Source organism: Choloepus didactylus, chromosome 2, assembly GCF_015220235.1.
Source record: "Choloepus didactylus isolate mChoDid1 chromosome 2, mChoDid1.pri, whole genome shotgun sequence".
NCBI classification, from domain to species: domain Eukaryota; kingdom Metazoa; phylum Chordata; class Mammalia; order Pilosa; family Megalonychidae; genus Choloepus; species Choloepus didactylus.
The window spans coordinates 107,685,806-107,708,080 of record NC_051308.1 but is presented as its reverse complement, the minus strand read 5'-3'; the positions used below and the strand labels follow the sequence as shown (position 1 = coordinate 107,708,080).

The window sequence follows — 22,275 nt, the reverse complement described above, 5'->3', positions numbered from 1 at the left end:
TTTCACGGCATGATTGTGTCACAATTTGTCTATTCTACTGTTGATGAACATTTGGGTAATTTTCAGTTTTAGGTAGATGACAAACAGTGCAGCTAAGAACAGCATACATTTCTTCTGGTGAATGTATCTATACATTCACGATGGGTCTGTATTCCTCGTAGTGGAATTGCTGGGTCATGTGGTATACCTATTTTCATCTTCATAAGATACTGAAGTTGTTGTACCAGTTTATAGTCCCACCAGCAATGAGTGAGCATTCTGATGTTTACACCCTTCAGAGGCCAAGGGTTTCTTCCTTAACATCCTGAGCCCTCACTTCCTGTTCCAGGATTGACCTCTTTTAGCACGATTGATGGCAGATATGTGTGTACCCGTCAACGTAAGCCCCTATTCTCACTCAGAGGATCTTGGCTCCTGTCCCTACCAAATCATGCAATTGACTGGCATCCCTGCCTCTCTCAAATAAATCCACCAAAGTATTCCTATACCAGACAAGTCCTAAAATCCAGAGGCAACAGCCTCCTTAAGAACAACAACCATATGCAGCCCTCTTCCCCATAATATCGACACCCCTTTTAATATGAACAAGTTAGGGTAGTTACTAACTTGGACACCTCTGAAGATTGAGAAAGTGCTTAAATGAGAGAAGGGGATAGTAACAGAAAAGATAGGATCTAACAAAGGATTACAAGTACCAAATCTTCATATGAATTTTTTTAGATACTAGGGTATTAGAATAGCTAGAAAGAAATAACTGAAATGGTGGAATTGTAACCCATAACACTCTTTGAAATTTGCTTTATAGTTACTCATTAAATTGCACTTTGAAAGTTATCACCTTTCTGTATATGTCTTATATTTCACAGTAAGGAAATAACTGAAACTGTGGAATGTTGACCCATAACATTCTTTGAAATTACCTATATAACTACTTTGTTAAATTGCACTGTGAAAGTTATCACCTTTCTGTATATATGTTATATTTCATAATAAGGAAATAACCAAACTTGTGGAACTGTAACCCATAACATTCTTTGAAATTTGCTCTCTAATTGCTTGTTAAATCATACTTTGAAAGTTATCACTGACTTTGAAAAATGTAAAACAAATGGCTTATAATGTAGAATGTAGGGGAACTAGCAATAGAGAGCAATTAAGGAAGGGGGAACAATAATCCAAGAAGAACAGATAAGCTATTTAACGTTCTGGGGATGCCCAGGAATGACTATGGTCTGTGAATTTCTGATGGATATAGTAGGAGCAAGTTCACAGAAATGTTGCTATATTAGGTAACTTTCTTGGGGTAAAGTAGGAACATGTTGGAAGTTAAGCAGTTATCTTAGGTTAGTTGTCTTTTTCTTACTCCCTTGTTATGGTCTCTTTGAAATGTTCTTTTATTGTATGTTTGTTTTCTTTTTAACTTTTTTTTCATACAGTTGATTTAAAAAAGAAGGGAAAGTTAAAAAAAAAAAAAGATGTAGTGCCCCCTTGAGGAGCCTGTGGAGAATGCAGGGGTATTCGCCTACCCCACCTCCATGGTTGCTAACATGACCACAGACATAGGGGACTGGTGGTTTGATGGGTTCAGCCCTCTACCACAGGTTTTACCATTGGGAAGACGGTTGCTGCAAAGGAGAGGCTAGGCCTCCCTATGGTTGTGCCTAAGAGCCTCTTCCCGAATGCTTCTTTGTTGCTCAGATGTGGCCCTGTCTCTCTAGCTAAGCCAACTTGAAAGGTGAAATCACTGCCCTCCCCCCTATGTGGGATCAGACACCCAGGGGAGTGAATCTCCCTGGCAACGTGGAATATGACTCCCGGGGAGGAATGTAGACCCGGCATCGTGGGACGGAGAACATCTTCTTGACCAAAAGGGGGATGTGAAAGGAAATGAAATAAGCTTCAGTGGCAGAGAGATTCCAGAAGGAGCCGAGAGGTCACTCTGGTGGGCACTCTTACGCACACTTTAGACAACCCTTTTTAGGTTCTAAAGAATTGGGGTAGCTGGTGGTGGATACCTGAAACTATCAAACTACAACCCAGAACCCATGAATCTCGAAGACAGTTGTGTAAAAATGTAGCTTATGAGGGGTGACAAGGGGATTGGGAAAGCCATAAGGACCACACTCCACTTTGTCTAGTTTATGGATGGATGAGCAGAAAAATACGGGAAGGAAACAAACAGACAAAGGTACCCAGTGTTCTTTTTTACTTCAATTGCTCTTTTTCACTCTAATTATTATTCTTGTTATTCTTGTGTGTGTGCTAATGAAGGTGTCAGGGATTGATTTGGGTGATGAATGTACAACTATGTAATGGTACTGTGAACAATTGAAAGTACGATTTGTTTTGTATGACTGCGTGGTATATGAATACATCTCAATAAAATGAAGATTAAAAAAAAAAAAAAAAAAAAAAAAAGACATAATGCTGAGCAAAATAAGCCAGGCACAAAAAGAGAGATATTGTATGTTACCACTAATGTGAATTCTGTGAAAAATGTACAATGTTTTACACTGTAGAATGTAGGGGACCTAGAGATACCAATTAGTGGAGGGGGAATGATAATCTAATAAGAACAGATTATGATTATGATTATGGTTTGTAAACTTTCTTGGATATAGTAAGATCATGTTGGAAGCAATAGAGTTATTTTAGGTTTTTTTTTTCTCTTATTCCTTTGTTTTCTTAGGGGTTGTTAATTTTCTTGGGGTATGGAAGGAACATGTTGGAAGCAATGTAGTTATTTTAGATTATTTGTTTTTCTTACTCCTCTGTTTGGACATGGTTTATTAATTTTCTTGGGGTATGGTAGGAACATATTGGAAGCAAAGTAGTTATTTTAGGTTATTTGTTTTCCTTAATCCATTGCTTTGTTTGAAATGTTGTGGGGTTTTTTTGGTTGTTGTTGCCTGTTTGTTTTTAATTTTTTGATAAACAAAGTTAAAAAATTGAAAAAAAATCAGTAGAAAAATGGGAGTAAAAACTAAATGACAAATAGGGTGGGATGGGGGGATGGTTTGGGTATTCTCTTTTCACTTTTATTTTTTATTCTTATTCTGATTCTTTCTGATGTAAGGACAATGTTCAGAAATAGATTGTGGTGATGAACGCATAGCTATATGATCATACTGTGAACAGTTGATTGTATACCATGGATGACTGTATGGTTTGTGAATATATTTCAATAAAACTGAATTAAAAAAATAAATAAATAAAAGAAAAAAAAAAAAAGAAAGTTATCACTGTTATGTATGTATGTTAAATTTCACAATAAAAATGTACTTTAAAAAAAGTTGGAGTTAAATCCCCACAAATGGGCATCCATAGTTCAACTACAGTGGGTGTACATAAGTTCACTGGAATTTCTTTTTGGTTTCTTCATAACATAAGTTCCAAAATGCTTGGATTTAAGTCCTTTCAAGGACTTGGTTACATGTAAACTTGTAGAAGTTTAAAAGGGACATTGCTTTTGTATTCCAACCTGCTTGACTCTCCTCCTTAGAGGCCCACTTGGACAGTGAGCCCTGAAACTGGTCATTGGGACTGCCTAGAGGTGGCTGTGGGAAGGTACCATGGCCTTCTCTCCACGCTGGCACTCACTGAGTCCCCCAGCGTGAATTGTTTAGTCAAGATTAGCCCCACCTTGTCAGTAACCCCATGGGACACCCTAATTTTCAGCCCCTGACGTTCAAAGCTTAGAAATTAGAGGGTCTTGCAAACAATACCACTTAATTCCTGGAAATAAGTATTTCCATTTATTTAGTTTTAGCTGCATAATACCTCATAGAAATTCCCTGTTTTAGGAATTTATGTGTTTATGCATATTTCCCTCAATTTTTTTTTTTTTGTTTCTTGAGTAATTTTAATGGTGATTTGAAAAGAAAGGAAATCAAACATAAAGATAAAAATATTGTTATCTTGAAATAATGGAAGTTTCCTTCTTTTGATTTGTTAAATTTTTACAGTATCACTGTCTTTTCCTTTTCAACTTTTTATTCTTAACTGAAATTCTATTCCATTATTTTGGCCTATACTTTCTTGTCCACTTTCACTCTAATTTCATTTTTAGAGTTTGAAATATGTTATTATATCAAAGCTAGTACTCTCTTATTAGGCTTCTTTAAAAATAATAGATATTTAAAACAACTTTGAGAAAAAGGAATTAAGTGGGAGGGATTACTCTTCCCAATGTTAAAGGTTACTATATAGCTCCAGTAATCAAGACAGTGTGGCACTGGTGGAGAGAAAGACACAAAGATGAGTGGAACAGAGCCCAGAACCCAGAAAAAGGCCTCCACAAATACGCCCAGCTGATTTTTGACAAAAGTTTACAAGCAATTGCAAGGGGAAGGACAGCCTTTTCAACAAATGGTGCTGGACAACCAGAGACAAGAAATGAACCTCCACCTAAACTCCAAACACTATACAAAAATTAACTCAAAATGTATCATGGGCCTAATAATGTAAAATGTAAAAATATTTTTTACATTGTAAGAATGTAAAAACATAAAACTTTTAGGAAAAAATGCAGAAGAAAACCTTTGGGATTTAGAACTATGCAAAGAAGTCTTAGACTTGATACTAAAAGCACAACTGCTTTTAGAAAATCAATAAATTAGACGTCAGCTAATTTAAAATTTTTTGCTTTGCAAAAGACCCTGTTAAGGAAGAGAAAATGCTGCAGGATCCGTGTGGGGCAGGCGCTGGTGGAGTTTTGCCGGGTGAACTCCTTTCTCCAGGAGGTAGAAGATGCTATCTCTGGGAGCAACCAGCTCTTTGTAGCAACTGGGTGCAAGGAGAGGCAGTAAGGTTGAGCACACACAGGGCTACCCCACCACCAGCTAAGTCCCCGGGACTGTGTACACGCAACTCCCAGCCAATTCCCAACAACTGGCAAAGGATGCTTTGGCTTCAAGGAAAGGCTGATGCGGGGCTGCAGCCTTTGCTCACTCTGCTTCTTATCCGCGGTTTCATGCCCCAGAGGCGGAGCAAAGACTTCCGCGAGGTGGTGATCGGCTTCGCCGGAGTGGGCAAGAGCGCGCTGGTGCAGAAGTGGGTGCGCTGCACCTTCCGTGATGCGTACCTGCCGACCATGAAAAACACCTACCGCCAGGTGATGAGCTGCTACAACAACGTGGGCGCTCTGCACGTCACCGACGCCGCTGGCAGCCACAGATACCCCGGCCTGAAGCGCCTCGCTATTGCCAAGGGCCGTGCCTTCGTTTCTGGTCGACCAGGTCACCAAGAAGCAGACCATGGAGTAGTTGAACCTCTTCTATAAGCTGATCCGCGAGATCAAAGTCAATAATCTGCATAAGTGCACCATCGTGCTGCTGGCAACTAGAGCGAAGACACCCGCCGCGAGCTGGCGGTGAGGGATCGAGCCGCCTACGCGCTGAGGTGCAATCGCGCCTGCTGGGAGACCTCGGCGAAGACGGATGTCAGCGTGCAGGAGCTACTCCTCATGCTGCTGACCCACGAGAAGAAGCCCGACGGCTGCCTCCGTATCCCCCAAGGAGACCAAGACCACCGAGGAGCTGCTCAACAAATACATTATGTAAGCCCTGGGCCTCAGGAGCCCGACCTGCCTCTCCTTATGCGGTGCGCTGTGCGGAAAGTCTGGACTAATCCCAGTGTAAGGTGTCACCTGTATGCCATTGATTTTGTTTGTGTGTGTGTGTTCTTTTTTTTTCCTGCAATTTTTTTGAGACATAGTCACATACTATAAAATCATCCAAAGTGTACAATCCATTGTTCACACTATCATCATATAGTTGTGCATTTATCACCACAATTTTTGAACAGTTTCATTACTCCAAAACATAATAATAAAAATAAAAGTAAAAAAGAACACCCAAAACATCCCTTCTCCCAATCCCTCCCCATTATTCATTTACTTTTTTGTCCCCATTTTTCTACTCATCTGTCCATACCCTGGATAAAGGGAGTGTGAGCCACAAGGTTTTCACAATCACACCGTCACAACATGTAAGCTACATAGTTATACAACCGTCTTCAAAAATCAAGGCTACTGAGTTGCAGTTAGACAATTTCAGGTATTTTCTTCTAGCTATTCCAATACACTAGACTCCATTTGAAATCTCTCAGCCACTGAAATTTTATATTGTTTCATTTCTCTTCCCTCTTTTGTTCAAGAAGGCTTTCATGAACATGATGCCAGGTCCAGACTCATCCCTGAGAGTCATGTCCCACGTGGAGCGGAGGGCAGCAAGTCCACCTGCCAAGCTGGCTTAGAGAGAGAGAATGCCATTAATTTTTTTGTTTTAAGGTATGTGCTGTGGCTAAGGCTGTAAAAATCAGGTGTCAGTAAATGTTCCTTGTAAGTTCATAACTTTTCTTTTCCTTGGCCAAGTGAATTCAAATGGCAAAAACATGAACATTTGAGGAGAAAAAAAAGAGAGAGAGCATGGTGCATTTAAAAGAAATGAAACCTAGACAGAGAGACTTTAAAGAAAATGTTTTAAAAAAGAAAATAAAATAACAAAAATGAATTGAAAAATGCCATAGTCTTTGAATAACCCTATTATTGTGTATTACTTTAAATATTTCAAGTCTTGTTAATGTCTAATATTCTTTACATGGTGTACTTATTTGTTAAGTAATGTGTTTGTGTAACAAATGTTTTGACAAACTGCTGTAGGAAAGATACATTAAAGAAGAAAAAGAGATGAGTAATCTGCAGTTGATCATTTGGTAGAAAAAAATTTTAAAAGTGGGACTTGCTTACCAAGGAGGTGCTAGTTGTCTCTTAAGCCATTTAAAAATGTTTGGGCATCCCACATGGTTTTTTAAAAGTGTTGTGTGACTTAATAAAGCTATTCCTGCATATAAAAAGAGAGAGAGAGAGAGAGAGAAACCCTGTTAAGAGGATGGGAAGAAACTACAGTCTGGGAAAAAATATTTGCAAGCCAAATATGCAACAAACCACTTGTATCTAGAATATATTAAAAAAACTATCAAACGTCAACAATAGAAAAACCAACAATCAAATTGGAAAATGAACAACAGACATGAATAGACATTTCACTCAAGAGAGCATAGATATGGCAAATAAATACATGAAAAGATTTTCAACATCATTGGTCATTTGGAAAAGGCAAATTAAAGCCACAATGAGATATACACTTATCTGAATGGCTAAAACAAACAAACAAACAAATAATGATAATGCCAAATGCTGTCAAAGATGTGGAGAAACTGGATCACTCATACATTGCTATAGGAATGGGTAATGATACAACTACTCTGGAAAACACTTTGGTATTTTCTTTTAAAACTAAATATGCACTTACCATTATACCCAGGAATTGCACTATTTTGCACTCATCCTAGAAAAATGAAAGCTTATGTTCACCCAAAACCCCATACGTGAATATTCATAGAAGCTTTATTAATAATAGTCCCAAACTGGAAACAACCCAAATGTCCTTCCATAGATGAAGGATAAACAAACTGTGGTACATTCACACTGTGGAATACTATTCAGCAATAGAAAAAGAATGAATTATTGATATACAGAACAACTTGGACAGATCTCAAGACATACTGATCAAAAAAGTCTATCTAAAAAATTCCATACTTCATGATTCCATTCATATAATATTTTTGAAATAACACAATTGTAGACATGGAGAACAGATTAGTGGTTATTGGAAGTTGAGGTGGAAGTGATTACATGTAATAAAATTGCATAGAACTACACACACATGCACACACACACACGAGTGCTTCTAAAACTGGTGAAATCTGAATAAGCTTAATGCATGGTACCAGTGTCAATTTCTCTGTTTTGATAAGAGTTTTATTGTTATACAATATGTTAATGTGGAAAGTAGCTGGATTAAGGATACACAGGACCTCTCTGTACATTTTTTAAACTTCCTGTGACTCTATAATTATTTCAACATAAAAAGTTAAATAATAATAGCAATAATTGTATACATTCTTGATTAATTTCCTGATGAACTTCAAAATTATTCTATATAGTTTGTAAAAACACATTAAGTTATTTTTTGTAGATTCAGCCTTGCTACAAAATGCTAATCAAAGGAATGTGATGAAAATTCTGATAGCTGTCTTTGACAATCATTTCATTAGAGATTCTCATTACTTATTTTTTGAACTTTCTTGGTACAGAGTTTGAGGTGGAGTGATAATTATGTATATTTTATATAATGAACACTTATATAGTGCCACCTATATGCCAGATTCAGTTCCAGGCAATTTAAAATACTTATTTAGCCTTCGTAATAGTCCTTCATGTTTAAATGGTTTATCTCCATTTAAAGGTGAGTAAACTGAGGCACAGCGAGCTTAAGCAGTTTGCTCAAGAACACAGCACTGGGACATCAACCCAGGCAGTTAGCTCCAGAAGTTGTGCTCTTAATCCCCATACCATGTTGCCAATCAAAGTGAAAATACTTAGCATTACAAGAAGACACAAAATCCCTTGTTAATTTGTTTAAATTGATGTAAACTCAAACATTCTACTGCCTGGGCAGTATGGCAGAGCTAACTCAGGCTGCTGTTCCTTCCCTCAAACCCAACCCTAAAGTTCTCACAAAACCAAGAGGAGAATTCAATTTGAAACTTTGAGGTAACTGGGGAGGCAGAAGATGACTGAATCATGGTGTGGAAGGGAAAGAACATTCCAGAAATGCATTCTGTTCTCATCATCTTGAAGTAGGTGAAGGTGTGATCTTGTCTCTCTTGTTCATTCTTATTTTCTCAGGTCTTTGCACATTAATATCTAAAGAGATGATGTCAGAAATAATTTCCTCACACTGTGCCTGGGATGTTGTAGCAGTTCAATAAATATTGAATGAATAAAAGAAAATATTGAAGAAAGAACATGAGGAGAACAGAAATGATGATGCAAGGTGGCTTGCCTAGAGTCCCTGAAGCACATTCTGGCCATGAAAGTTTATGAGAGTTGAACATTTTCATGAAGATTGTGGAAATTCTTATTCTGGTCTATTGTTGTTGGGCTTCCCCTCTGATTCCTCCAGGTGTTTTAAGTCTTCTTCACATCGGAGTAGATCACTGAGAAGTCCTGAGGGAGATACACAGGAGTAAGGGCCTAAATGAGCTAGAGAAGAAACATGGTTGAGGGAGGTGAGATTGAGAACTTCCAAGGAATCTAGCTCACCTTATTCTCCAGAAACATCCTTTCAGTGTTTGCTGTGGAAAGAAAAAAACATAATGAGGTCTCAATTCCTATATAGATGCCATTCTCAGACTTTATGTCCCAGGGCACAGGATTACTTTGTCAAATGTGTAGATTTCCATTCTCTGTTGTTCTTCTGTAAACACTATCCCTTAATGTTGCCCACAATGATGTCCTCTAAGACTCTACTCATCCTCTAAGACCCTACCTGTCCTCTAAGTCCTCCATCGACAAAGCCCTTCCTCTCTCTGATGTGACTTCCATGGATTTTTTGCTTTTGGGTTCTCTGATCCTTATGATATCCTGTCAGAGCTCACTTTCCTGTCATTCCTCTAGGTTTCTATAGATGACCAACCATGGATGGTTCACCTCTCTACACAGAAGGAAATTGGATGGACCCTGAGTCTCAACAGCAGTTTCCCACAGAATCTGCGACTGGCAGAAGGGGCTGCTCAGTGTTTTCTGCTTCTTTCTCCCTTATCTCAGTTGGGCATAATGGGACTGATCTTCCATTCTCCTACCTGAAAATCTCTACCTAGAGAATGCTGGAAGATGAGCATCCACGGGCATGGTGAGGATGGTTTTATCTTTTTGATTCTGCTGGGCTGTTACAGTAGAGAACAATGACAGGAAAATCAACTCCATGTAAGGAGCTGCAGTGGCACACCTCTGATCAAGCTTGCAGAGGACCCAGCTCCACAGGCTGAGAGGAGTGTATGGCTGACCATTGACCAGAAAATCGGCTAAGCTGCCAGCAGCCACTGGCTCCCCAGGAGACAGCCCATAGCACAGAACATGTGGTAGTCTGAAGCTGCATGTACCCTAGAAAAACACGTTCTTAAATCTAATCCACTCCTGTGGGTGTGAACCTATCGTAAGTAGGACCTTTTGATGAGGCTAGTTCAGTTAAGGTGTGGCCCTGCCCAATCAGAATGGGTCTTAATCCTATTGTAGGAATCCTTTACAAGCAGAATAAAATTCAGACAGAGAGAAAGTCACAGAAAGAAAGAAGCTGAAATTCAACGGAAACAGGAAGAGAAGGGAGAGGCCAGGAGAGGTCACCATGGGCATTGCCATGTTATAGAGGAGCCAAAGACCAATGATCACTGGCAGCCAGCCCCAGAATGTCACGGTCTTTGGGGAGAAAGCATCACCTTGATGATGCCTTGATTTGGACTTTCTTTTAGCCTCAAAACCACAAGTTAATAAATTGCCATTGTTTAACCTGACCCATTTCATGGTATTTGCTTGAGCAGTCCAGGAAACTAAACAGACCAAAAGGCAGGCTTCAGGATTGCAGTGTCAAGGGTGCTGGGGCAGCATCTTGAAGGACATGGCTCTGCCTTGCTGTGGAACTATCATCTCAGGTCTTGCAAAGTTAACATGTCATAGGGAAAATTCTCTAGATGCATCTAGATGCATTCAGTGACTCTTCCCAACATACCCAAGACAGTAGTTTCTTTCAGAGAGGTTCCACAACAAGCCTCTTCAACTCAGGAAATTCCTGGCTCAGTACTCCTCCCTTGACTTTAGATATTCTCACTCTTGCCTGATTTCCCTGGTTTTTCTCCCTTTGCCCTGTTTCTTAGATTCTCCCTGACTGGTTAGTCACATCAGAATGAAGACTCAATGGACCTTCTTCCTATTTTGTTAAAAATTCGACTTCTCCACAGGAAACTGCCTCCAGGTCTTCCTTTTGATGGGAAACGTACAATCCATGTCTTCGTACTTGTGCTCTCAACTTGGACTGCTTCCCCATTTTGTCCCTTAGCCTAAGCTCAGGCTCTAGTTCTTGAAACCCTACCCCACCCCCAGGTGGAGAGCACTCCCTGCTCCCCATCCCTGTGTCTGCTAGGGGACCTTAAGCCCTGAGCACCCCCAGGTTGCTTCATTCACTTATCTCCTCCCACTGCGTTGTGAGCTGGAGATACAGGTGGCCCAAGTCGTCTCTGGTCTCAGCACCCCATGCTCGATCTATGACCTCAGTAAGTGATAGATGTTCACCAACAACTGGATGTGGGGCTCATTCGCCTGCTTTGGCTGTTCCCTTTTCTTGGGCACCATATTTTCCTTTCTAGCCCCCTCTGGTCCTGCCACTCATTTGTTCTTCGATGCTGAAAACAGGCTGGATCCCTCCTCTGGTTCCCCAGGGACAAGTGATGTGATGAAGCCTTGATTGCACATCTGGAACCACAGGATAGCCTCCAGTTCCCTGGGAAGAGGCATCTGACAAGAACCACTTTGTAATTTCTCACCTGAGTCTCTTGACTGTTGAAGGCTCCAGACCTGGGAATAAATCACATTCACACCTACGGGATCCACTGGATGGAGAAGACAAGAGTTCACAGTTATCTGTGGCCATGGGCACAAAGTACTTCATAACTATCCTCCCAACCCCAACATGATACTAGAGGGGTTATTTATTTATTGGGAGTGGCTGGGCCTCATGAGCTTGGGGCAGCTAGGAAACCAGCTGAGGCCTCCATCATCTCATGGTCCTTTCCCCTGCTTCCTCTTCCCTCCCGGCCTCAGTCCCAGAGCCCCTTCCAATGGGTGGACTCACTGTTGACATATTCTGGCTGCTGCTCCTCCACTTCTGTGAGTACATTGGGGTGGGTGCCCTCTTGAAGGCCTGGGTTGGTAGGGCCTCTGTGAAAAGTGAAGTAAGTACATGATAATCCCAAGGGTAGTAAGTGAGAACAGAGAGGAGAGGCTGGGAAGAGAGGTTGTAAGAAGCCAGGCTGGCATCATTCTGCTTAGGTGGTTTTACTGTCCTTTGCATAGACTGTCTGTGTGGTCTTGCAGGGAGAAACCAGGTTCTCACTGAGGTGCATAGCCAGAGACAGGCCACACAGCCACAAAGTATTTCCCTACAGGGTAGGAAATACTTTGGTTTGGCAAAAATAGCCCGTTCCTCATCTTTGGTCTTTTCAAAAGTTATAGATAAGACAATATTGCCCTAAGTTAATTTTTTCTCTTATAAACTCTCATAGGACTTACCTGGATCTTTCTCATTACTTTATATCTCTCTCTCTCTTTTGTGTATTCTGTACATATTTTATATCCCCTTTAAGACCATATATCCACTGAGGAAATGAACTCCATTCCATGCATATTTCACCTCTTTTAATATCTGACAACTCTTATACATTATAGACACTCAATAAATAATCTTGAAATATATGAATTAGTAAGATAATTAAAATATATTTGCTACTATTCAAAATAACACCTAGGGTCATATGGCTCATCCTAACAGTATTTTAACAGCGTGAATGTATGGAAGTAGAGCATACAATGGAAAGATACCACATAATCAAGTAACCTTGAACTCTATGTAAAGAGTAGAAATAAATATTTAAAATTGTGAATAAGGGAGGCTTCTAGAGTTTGCAATTTTGAATAGGAAAAGTTCTCACCTGGGTGCATTAGTGGCAGAACGTCTTCCTGAAAAGCATATAAAGGAACATTCATTTCAGCAGAGGGTGCTTTATCTCTCAAAACTTTTACATGACTTAAAACCATGTGCAATCAGCTGGTAAGTACAAGTTCTAGAATAGGAATCCAATTGTATTTCATCCAAATGATTACCTATTTATTCCAACACTCTTTGTTAAATAATCCATCATCTTTTCCCGCTGATTTGAAATGCCACTTCAAGTGGCAAACCCCATATGCGTTGGACTATGTTTCTGAATTTTCTATCCTGATCTATTGTCTCTTTGTCTATTCATGCTGCTTTAATTACTGTAAAATATAATGTATTTTCATAAGTTGTGGCTCTAGTTCTACTTTAATGCTCTTCTTTTATGGACTTTACATGGCCATTCTTACTTCTTTAATGTTTTGATATCTTTAACACCCATCTGTAGTAGTAGTCTTGGGTTTGGCTTAATGTTGACTTTCACAACACAATAGGTTACCCCTTGCACCATTTAGCTTTGCAGAGAGATGTGGAAAAAAATAAAAACAACATATCAGCATGAAGGTTTCATGTGTTTCACCAGAGGGCATTCTCATAGTGGTCCAGGAGCTCTTTTCTAGTCTCCCCACCCGCAACAGCTCAGTGAACAAGGCCACATTAGAAGGTATAGGACCACCCCAGTTCAAAAAACTCATTCTCCCACAAGCCCAGAAGTAAAGAAGAACTGAAGATTGGTGAACATTAGCAATATCTCTCACAAGATTAACTACGAGAGCAGAAATAGAGAAAGTTGTTGAAAAGTGGCTCCTTCAAAACCCCTCCAGGCACAGATGGTTTCACAGGGGAGTTCCATAAAATCTTTAAAGAACAGGAAATTATATCATTTATATAAAGTTTTTCAGAATATATAAACAGAAGGAAAAATTTGAACTTCCTTTTGTGAAGACAGAATAACATTGTGTACAAAACCCAGTAAAAAGCACAACAGAAAATCTGACAAATCTCACACATAAATATTGATGCGAAAAATCTTCAACAAAATGCTAGCTGATGTTGAAAGAATGCATCATAAAAATTGGAGTTTTATTCGGAATGCAAAAATTAGTCAATAATAGCAATCGAGTAATAAAATCTAGAAATATAATATACTGATTTAATAAAGAAGAGAAATATTGTATGATTATCTTCACAGGGACTAACAAATTATTTAGCAAAAATTGAAAGTTATTCCTGAAAAATAGTCTTATTAAATAAGAACTGCTGGAACTGTATTAAAAGGAGTATTTAGATACATTATATAGTAGTCAAACACTAGAATTTCCCTTAAAAACAAGAACAAGGATATCCACTGAACTACTATTGTTTAACAATGTCCTGAAGGCCTTAGACAATGTAATTAAACATGAAAAAAATAATGTGCATAAAAATTGGAAAGGAGAAAGTAAATGTTTTAGTGTTTTGTAGGTTGTCTTGGTACTTGAAAAAATCAGTAGAATTGATGTATTACTGAAAAAAATGAAACAATTCTTCAAAGTGAATGAATTCAAAATCATTTTACATAAACAAATAACCTCTTCATATACAGATTTTTTTTTATTAATTAGAATCTATAATGGAAGTAAAACAATTTCTAATAATGTTAAATGAGACTTTTTTTGTTTCCATTTTGGCTGAAGCACAAAGACAGTAAGTTACAATTATGTCCACATTCCAAAGTGAAACTTTAAAAACCACCTGAGTAGCACATGCAAAGAAGGGCCCAGGACTGGTTTTGTGACCCTTAGCTGAGGACTTTTCTGTGTAAGAGGTGGGAAAGGCTGCCAGAAGATAATTGGAAACTGTAGAACTTATTTGAAGAGAACAGTCATTGTGCTTTGAGCTGAAGAGCTTCAGATGCATCCCTTGGTGGAAACGTGTCTATAGAATCTCAAAGAGAGAGTCTGCAGCCAGCTGCCTGAGGCAGCAAGTCAGAGAGAGAGAAAGAAACTACAGAAGCTGCACATAAAGGTGGGGACAAGGCTGCATGAGTGTTTTCTTGTGGACAAGACATGGGCCATGCAAGAGAGCCTGCTTGGAGCAATTTCCAAATCTGGACAAGGTGATCTCAAGGTGGGGAATGGGTCTCCAGAATCACAGGGAACTAAAAAATGTTCAGTGTCCAGCTGAAGAAAAATGAATCACCTGCATTACAGGAAGTGCAGTCAAGTGTTCCTAGTTGGAAGACCTTGGAGAATCCACAAACACACTCTCAAAATGAGAGTCAGCTTTGCTCAACCTGTCAAGTCTGGAGAATCAGTTTTAACTGCTGGCCACAGGAGGAAGTAATCAGTGCCAACCACGGCGGCTTCAAAAGCAGAAGCAAATTGAGGAAACAGAGAAACATCTGACCACGGCCCCTTTCGTACCCCAGACCAGCCTGAACAGGGCCTGAGCTCGGGCAAGGGGTGGGAGGAGGGGGAAAAGCTTTAGCTTAGAATGAGATTCAGAGAGTTTTAAAATCATTATTACATGGGAGCGAGCACCTTAATCACTAAACAAGCACTCTTTGGCGAAACTACGTTTTTGTTTTTTATTGCGGTTGGTGTTTTGTCTGTTTAAAATTATCTAAGAATAAGTGGATAGAATATGGGCCTGCCTGGGATTTCAACCAGGGGCAAGGAAAATGCAGGCTCCCCAGTGTGAGTGTGAATGACCAATTAGAAGAGGGAGATAAATAAGTTTTATGATTGCACCCCTTGTTCAGAATTAATTATAATAGAAATAAACAAATAAATAAACAAATTAATAATAAATATTTTAGGACTAAACTTAAAAGAAATGAAGAAGGCCTATATAAAGAAGACCCTACAACCCAAAATATACCCAAAGAAAATGAAAACACATGCCCTAGAGAGAAAAATTCCACACCACAAAGGTGTCAATTCCTCTTTATTTAATCTAAAATGTTAATAGAAGCTTAGTAAAGGTACTAACTTTCTTGAAAAGAAATAGAGGAAGTAGAGGGGAAAATATTAGAAAGTTAAGGCATACAAGTCCAAGAAACAGAGCATTAAATTAGAGCCAAATATGTATAGAGACTTGGTATATTATAAAGTTATCACCACATTGAAGAAAAGATGAAATTATTAAGTACATGGTATAGGAATAATTGAGTAGGAATCTGGGGAAAAAAAGTTTGCTTCTGGCCTCAGAACTTATTCAAAAATAATTTCTGGACAGATCAAACTTTTAACACATAAGCTATGAAAACAATAACATTTTGTAAGAAAATATGGGAGAAATTTTTTACCATCTAAGAATGGGGACAACCTTCCAAAATATGGCACAAAACCCAGAATCCATAAAAGAAAAGATTGCTAAATTAGACTATATAGAGATGATTTATTTTACATAGCAAGAATACTGTTTTAGTTTCCTTTGCTGCTCCAGTTCACAGCATGAAATGGGTTGGCTTAAAAAGTGGGAATTTATTAGCTTACAGTTTTGAAGCTGGAAAAATGTCCAAATCAAAGCATCATCAAGGCTATGCTTTCCTTCTGAAGTCTGGCTGCCAGTGATCCTCAGCTCCTCAGCCACATGGAAAGGCACATGTTGGCGTCTGCTGGTCCCTCCCTACTCTTCCAGTTTTCATTGATTTCAGCTTCTTGCTTACATGGCTCTCTCTCTCCCTCCCTCTCTCTCTTTCTCTGTATTCATTACATTTATAAAGGATTCCAGTAAGAGCGTTAAGACCCATCCTGATTGAGGTGAGTCACACCTTAACTGAAGTAGGCTCAACAAAAGTTCCTACTTACAATGGGTTCACACCTACAGAAATGGATTAGATTTAAGAACATGTTTTTCTGGGATACATACAGCTTCAAACCACCACACTCCACCCTCCAGATGCCAAAAACATATGTTCTTTCCACCTAAGGAACACATTCATTCCATCACAACATCTCAAAAGACTTAAGTCATTTCAGGAACAATACTTAGTACACTAAGTCTCATCAAAATAAATTATGGGTGTTGTCTGTCCTGGGACACAGTTCCCCTCTGTTTCTGTTTGTGGACTGTGAAACCTAGCGACCAAGTTATCTGCTTCTGATAGGCAATGGAGGGACAGGCATAGGATAACTTTTTCCATTCCAGAAGGAAGAAATCGGAAGGAAAACAGGGGTGAATGGTCCCAAACAATTACAAAACACTGCAGAGCATACTCCAGATTTCAAGGTCTGAGAGTCATCTGTGGAATGATGGCTTGTTCTCTGGGCCTGATGGAGTGGAAGCCCCACACTTTTCAGGGGCTTGTGCAATGGCCATGCTCTCCTGAAACACTGAGGTGAAGGCTCCACCCTCTTCAAGCATTGGGGTGGTGGCCAGGCTCCCCACAATTCCCAAGGCACAGGCTCCGACTTCTGAGAACACTGGCGTGGCAGCAATCTTCCTGAACAATGGAAGGTTTGCCTTCTCCAAGCACCAGGGCAGACTCACCCTTTCCACACACGCAGGTGGGCCTGCTCTTTGGCCCAGACCTCAGCTTCCACGGTTCTGCCTTTGAAGTGATTTTTACTTTAATCTGTCCCTTTTCTGTCCCTTTTAGTCCAGGCTGGCAGTGGTTCCTTTCATACAGATCTCACAAAAAAGTGTGAGTTTTGCATGTGGTATGCAGGGGTTCAAACCATCAGACAGTAGGACTTTCCACAGATCCTTCCTGGATAACTGCACCTCCAATCCTGACTTCTCCTGAAATAGCTGACTGGATCCATGTTCAGTCAAATCCTCACATGGAGCACTATTCCCTGGGGACTCACTTTCCAGGAACTCAGAATTTTCCCAACCATCAGTTTCTGATTTCTTTGTACCCAAGAGTTCAGTTCTCAGCTTATCCCTTTCCTCTCATTTTACTATAATCTGCAAGGAGACACCAGGCTGCACTTTCCACCATGAGCATGGAAATCTCCTCAGCTGTATGTCCACATTCATCACTCTCAAATTCTGCCCTCCATCCCACAGCAGAACTCAATTTTGTCAAGTTCTCTGGCACTTTAAAACAGATCACTTTTTCCTCCCGTTTCCAATAACACAACAATCTCCTTCTTCTAAGACCTCATTGAAAGTACCTCTAATTTCCATATTTCTATAAACAGTCTCTTCAAAGCAATCTAGGCCTAGTCTATCCGGCATCTCACAATTCTTCCAGCCTCTACCCATTACCCAATTCCAAAGCGATTTCCACATTTCTGGTATTTGCAATAGCAGCACCCCACTCTTCTGGTACCAAAATCTGTTTCAGTTTCCTAGGATGCTGTAGCAAATTTCATGAAATATTCTGGCTTAAACAATGCAAACTTATTAGCTTATGGTTTGGGGGCCTGGGAAATGTCCATCTGAAGGCAACATCAAGGTAGTGCTTTCTTCCCAAAGACCAGCTGCTGGCAATCCTTGGCTCCTCTGTCACATGTCAAAGCACATGGCAGTATCTGCTAGTCTCTCCTTTCTCTTCCAGGTTTCATTGATTTTGTCTTCTTGCTTCTGTGGCTTTCTCCTCTCTCTCTGTATCTGTTTCATTTATAAAGGACTCTAGTAAGAGGATTAAGACCAACCCTGAATGAGGTGGGTATCACCTTAACTGAAGTAGCCTCATAAAGGAGCCTACTTACAATGAGTTCATGCCATAGGGATTGATTAGATTTAAGAACATGTTTTTCAGAGATACATACAGCTTCAAACACCACAAATACCTATTTCATTCATATCATAGACAACGGGCTAATATTTTTAGTATAAAAAGATCCTTTACAAATCACTAAGAAGAATACCAAAATCCAATAGAAAAATGGTGAAATGACATGAACAGAGAGCTCACAAAAAAGAAACACAAATTAAAACTACAAGATATTAACATTTCTCAATTAACAGGCAGACAAAGATCAAACACTGATAGTATACTATGGAACTATTATGAAATAGGAACTTACATAGCTTTGTGGGTGTATCATTTGGTACAACCAATATAAGTGATACTTGGCAATGTCTAGCGAATTAGAAATGTATATTCTGTAAAGGGAATGTGATATTTGAGAGAAAGAATAGATAGACAGACCAATGGAAAAGAATGAATAGTCCAGAAATAGATCTCACATATGTAATCAATTGATTTTAGACAGAAGCACACAGGCAAGTCAATGGAGAATTCTTAGTCTTTCCAACAATTGAAACTGGGAAAATGGATATCAATATGAAAAAATAAATAAATAAAAACCTAGATCCATATGCATTCTCTTTATAAGTATTAACTCAAAAAGAATTATAGGCCTAAATGTAAAATGCAAAACTATAAAATTTATAGAACAAAATATGGGAGAAAATCTTTGTATGAATTATAGGCCTAAATGTAAAATGCAAAACTATAAAATTTATAGAACAAAATATGGGAGAAAATCTTTGTATCTTAGATATGACACCAAAATTACCATCCATAAAAGAAAAAATTGATAAATTATACCTCATAAAAATTAAGGACTTCTACTTTGCAATCATGTTAGGAGAATGAAAAAACAACCCACAGACTGGGAGAAAATATTTGCAAATCACAAATCTGACAGAGGGCTTGTATTCATAATACATAAAGAATTTTCCAAATGAAATAAGAAAATAAGCAACCCTAAAAAAGAAATGGGCAAAACATTTGAGCAGACACTTCATCAAGAAGATATACAGATGACCTCAAAAATCACACGAAAAGATGTTCAACATTATTTATCATTAGATAAATGCAAATAAACAACACTGAGATACTACTGTGTACCTGTTAAAATATCTGAAAAAAAGAAAAACAGACTGATAATACCAAGTTTGAGTGAGAATACAGAGCAACTGGAACTCTTATACATTACTGGTTGGTTATGCAAAGTGGTACAGCAACTTTGGGAAACAGTTTTGGCAGTGCCTTATAAAGTTAAACATATATTTTCATATTACACAACAATTCCATGCACAGGTATTTACCCAAATGAAATGAAAACCTACCTTCATGCAAAAACCTGTACTCAGATGCTTGTAGCAGTTTTCATCCTTCTTGCCCACAACTGCAAACAATCCATATGTTCCTCTAATGAGGAATGAATAAAAAACTCTGGTGTATCCACACAATGATGAAAGCAATAAAAAAAATTTAATGATAAAAAAAACTGATACATACAGTAACGTGAAAGAACCTCAAATGCATTATGCTAAGTGAAATAAGCTAGACTTAAAAGGTTATACGCTCTATGGTTCCTGAATATTCTTATAAAGGCAACAATATAGGGACAGAAAATTGATTAGTGGATGCCAAGAGTCAGTGTTAGAGGGAGGGGTTGACTATAAAGGGGCACAGTGCAAATTTTTAGAGCGATGAAACTTCTCTATCTTGATTATAGTAGTGGTTACGTGACTGTATACATTTGTCAGAACTCACCCAACTGTACACTATATAGGGTGAATTCTATGTATGTAAATCATAATTGATTTTTAATTGAAAAAGTTATTGGTATGTAATAACAAATGATTACAGCTAATCATAGATATTTTTTAAACCTTAAAGTTGTGAAGAAAATACAGAGTAAAAACAAACAAATATATGTACCTTGGATCTAGAAATTTTGCCTCTAGAAATTAATCCTACAGATAAATTTTCATATGTAAGAAATGACATCTAAACAAGAATATTCACTGTAACATTGTAATGGAAAACAACTTGAGACAATTTACATGTCCGTCAACAAGGAACCACTAAAATAATGACTACAATAATGACTACAAATCCATAAATAGCACACTGCAACCATTAAAAAGTTGTTGCCACTCTATATGTGTTGATGTATGATTAAAAATTTAGGTGCAGGGGGATTTGGGGGAGCTCTATTTTATGCATGATTTTTCTGCAAACCTACAACTTCTCTAATAAAAAAAAAAGCTAGGTGCAGAATATTGTACATGGTATGCTATTATTTGTGTGAATACAAAGAATTTCCCTACAATGATATTTGCATATGTTTAAATATCTCTGGAAGAATGCACAAGATATGGCTAATAGTGGTAGCCTCTGAAAAGCCAAAAAGCAGGAGTGAGAGAAGAATTACCTTTCACCCTAAACTCTTTGGCATCTTTGAATGTTTTCCAAATGTGTTTGTTATCTATTTATTCAACTAATTTTTAAAGAAAAATTTAAAAGATGTTTTTCCACTTTAGGAAGAACTGTATGAGTAATTTCTTTTAGGTAGGTAGAGAGGTATTCATTGTCCTAGGATGTGATATTAACAAATAAAATGAGACACTGTTTTCATTGGCAACAGCCACCACCTTGTCCATATATTCTTCAAAAGTTAAGCTATGGGAGGAACCTAAGATAGCGACTAGATGAGACAGAGAAAAAAACACCTCCGTGGAAAACACTAGATAAAAAACCAGAAAGGACCCAGAATACCACTTCCAAAGTAGCACCCCCGGACAAGTTCTGCTAAAGCCACAGGGAACGTGCGTTTGGTGAAACCAGGAGTCTGCATTCTGAAACGAGTGAGTGAGTCGGCTGATCCGTTGGCCATGCTGCAGGGCGGGGAGATGTTGGGTTGACATTTTTTTTAAAAAAAAAAAAAAAGAGAGAAGCCCGGGAACAGCTGCAGATAAGACGGGAGCGGTCTGGACTAACGCCTCGGTGTCTGGAGTGGAGGATACCCCTTCCCACACCCACTGCTGATTGTCTTGGGTCCAGAGAAACAAAGGGGAGAAACCCAGCCTCGCGGCCGTCACCCCAGCGGGCAGGGCTGCTCCTGCGCAGGGCCGAGTGCACAGCACAGAACCGAGACAAGAAACCCAGCCTGACAGGGAGTCTTTCCCGCAGCACTGCTCGCACGACACAATATCGTCCATGGACAGTGGCCTTGAATACACTCACGGCTGATTGTCCTGGAGCTGGGAGAGCATTGCTGTGCAGAAAGGGGGAAGTCAACGCGTCCCATTCAACCATCTTTGAAGTGGGCTGGGAACGCCCCTACACAGCCCGGCGGCCCAGGGCTTCCCTGAAGGCTGGCGCTCACTTGTGACATGGTACGGCCCTCCCCACCTCAGCAGAGGTCCTGGAAAAGCACAGCAGGGAGAGGGGAACCGCTCGGAAATCCCAAGGAACCTACGCCAATACCAAGGACTTTTGTGTCAGCGGAAGAGAACAGCCTTAAATCTCTGGGAACACCTGGGAGGTTTGATTGTTAAACTTGCCCTTCCTCCCTAACCACTCAGGCACACGCCCGTCATTGAGGGCAGACAGCATCAACAACACACCCAAATTAGGTGCACCAATTGGACCCCAAAATAATCAGATCCCCACACACCACAAAGTTGGGGAGAACTGACTTGAGGGGAATAAGTGACTCACGGACACCATCTGCTGGTTAGTTAGAGAAAGTGTATGTCACCAAGCTGCAATTCTAACAAATTAAAGATCAAGTAAAGCAAATGCCAAGAGGCCAAAAACAACAGAAAATCTTAAAGCATATGATAAAACCAGATGACATGGAGAACCTGAACCCAACCACTCAAATCAAAAGATCTGAAGACACACAGTTCCTGGCAGAATTAATCAAAGAACTACAGACAGGCAAGGAGAGCATGGCACGGGATATAAAAGACTTGAAGAAGAGCA

At 39.3% G+C, this 22,275-nt stretch overlaps 1 protein-coding gene across 1 annotated transcript in view; it reads right to left on the bottom strand.

Moving 5' to 3' along the window:
- The window catches only part of FCRL3 (Fc receptor like 3), an 84,519-nt gene that overhangs the window by 48,612 nt on the left and 13,632 nt on the right, over positions 1-22,275 (bottom strand). Inside the window, exons 8-13 of the mRNA XM_037807531.1 lie at positions 12,607-12,634; positions 11,751-11,836; positions 11,443-11,508; positions 9,170-9,201; positions 5,393-5,496; positions 4,951-5,225 (exon numbers count right to left, since the gene is read on the bottom strand). Coding sequence (XP_037663459.1) covers positions 4,951-5,225; positions 5,393-5,496; positions 9,170-9,201; positions 11,443-11,508; positions 11,751-11,836; positions 12,607-12,634 — 591 coding nt within the window. The remainder of the gene's footprint in view (positions 1-4,950; positions 5,226-5,392; positions 5,497-9,169; positions 9,202-11,442; positions 11,509-11,750; positions 11,837-12,606; positions 12,635-22,275) is intronic.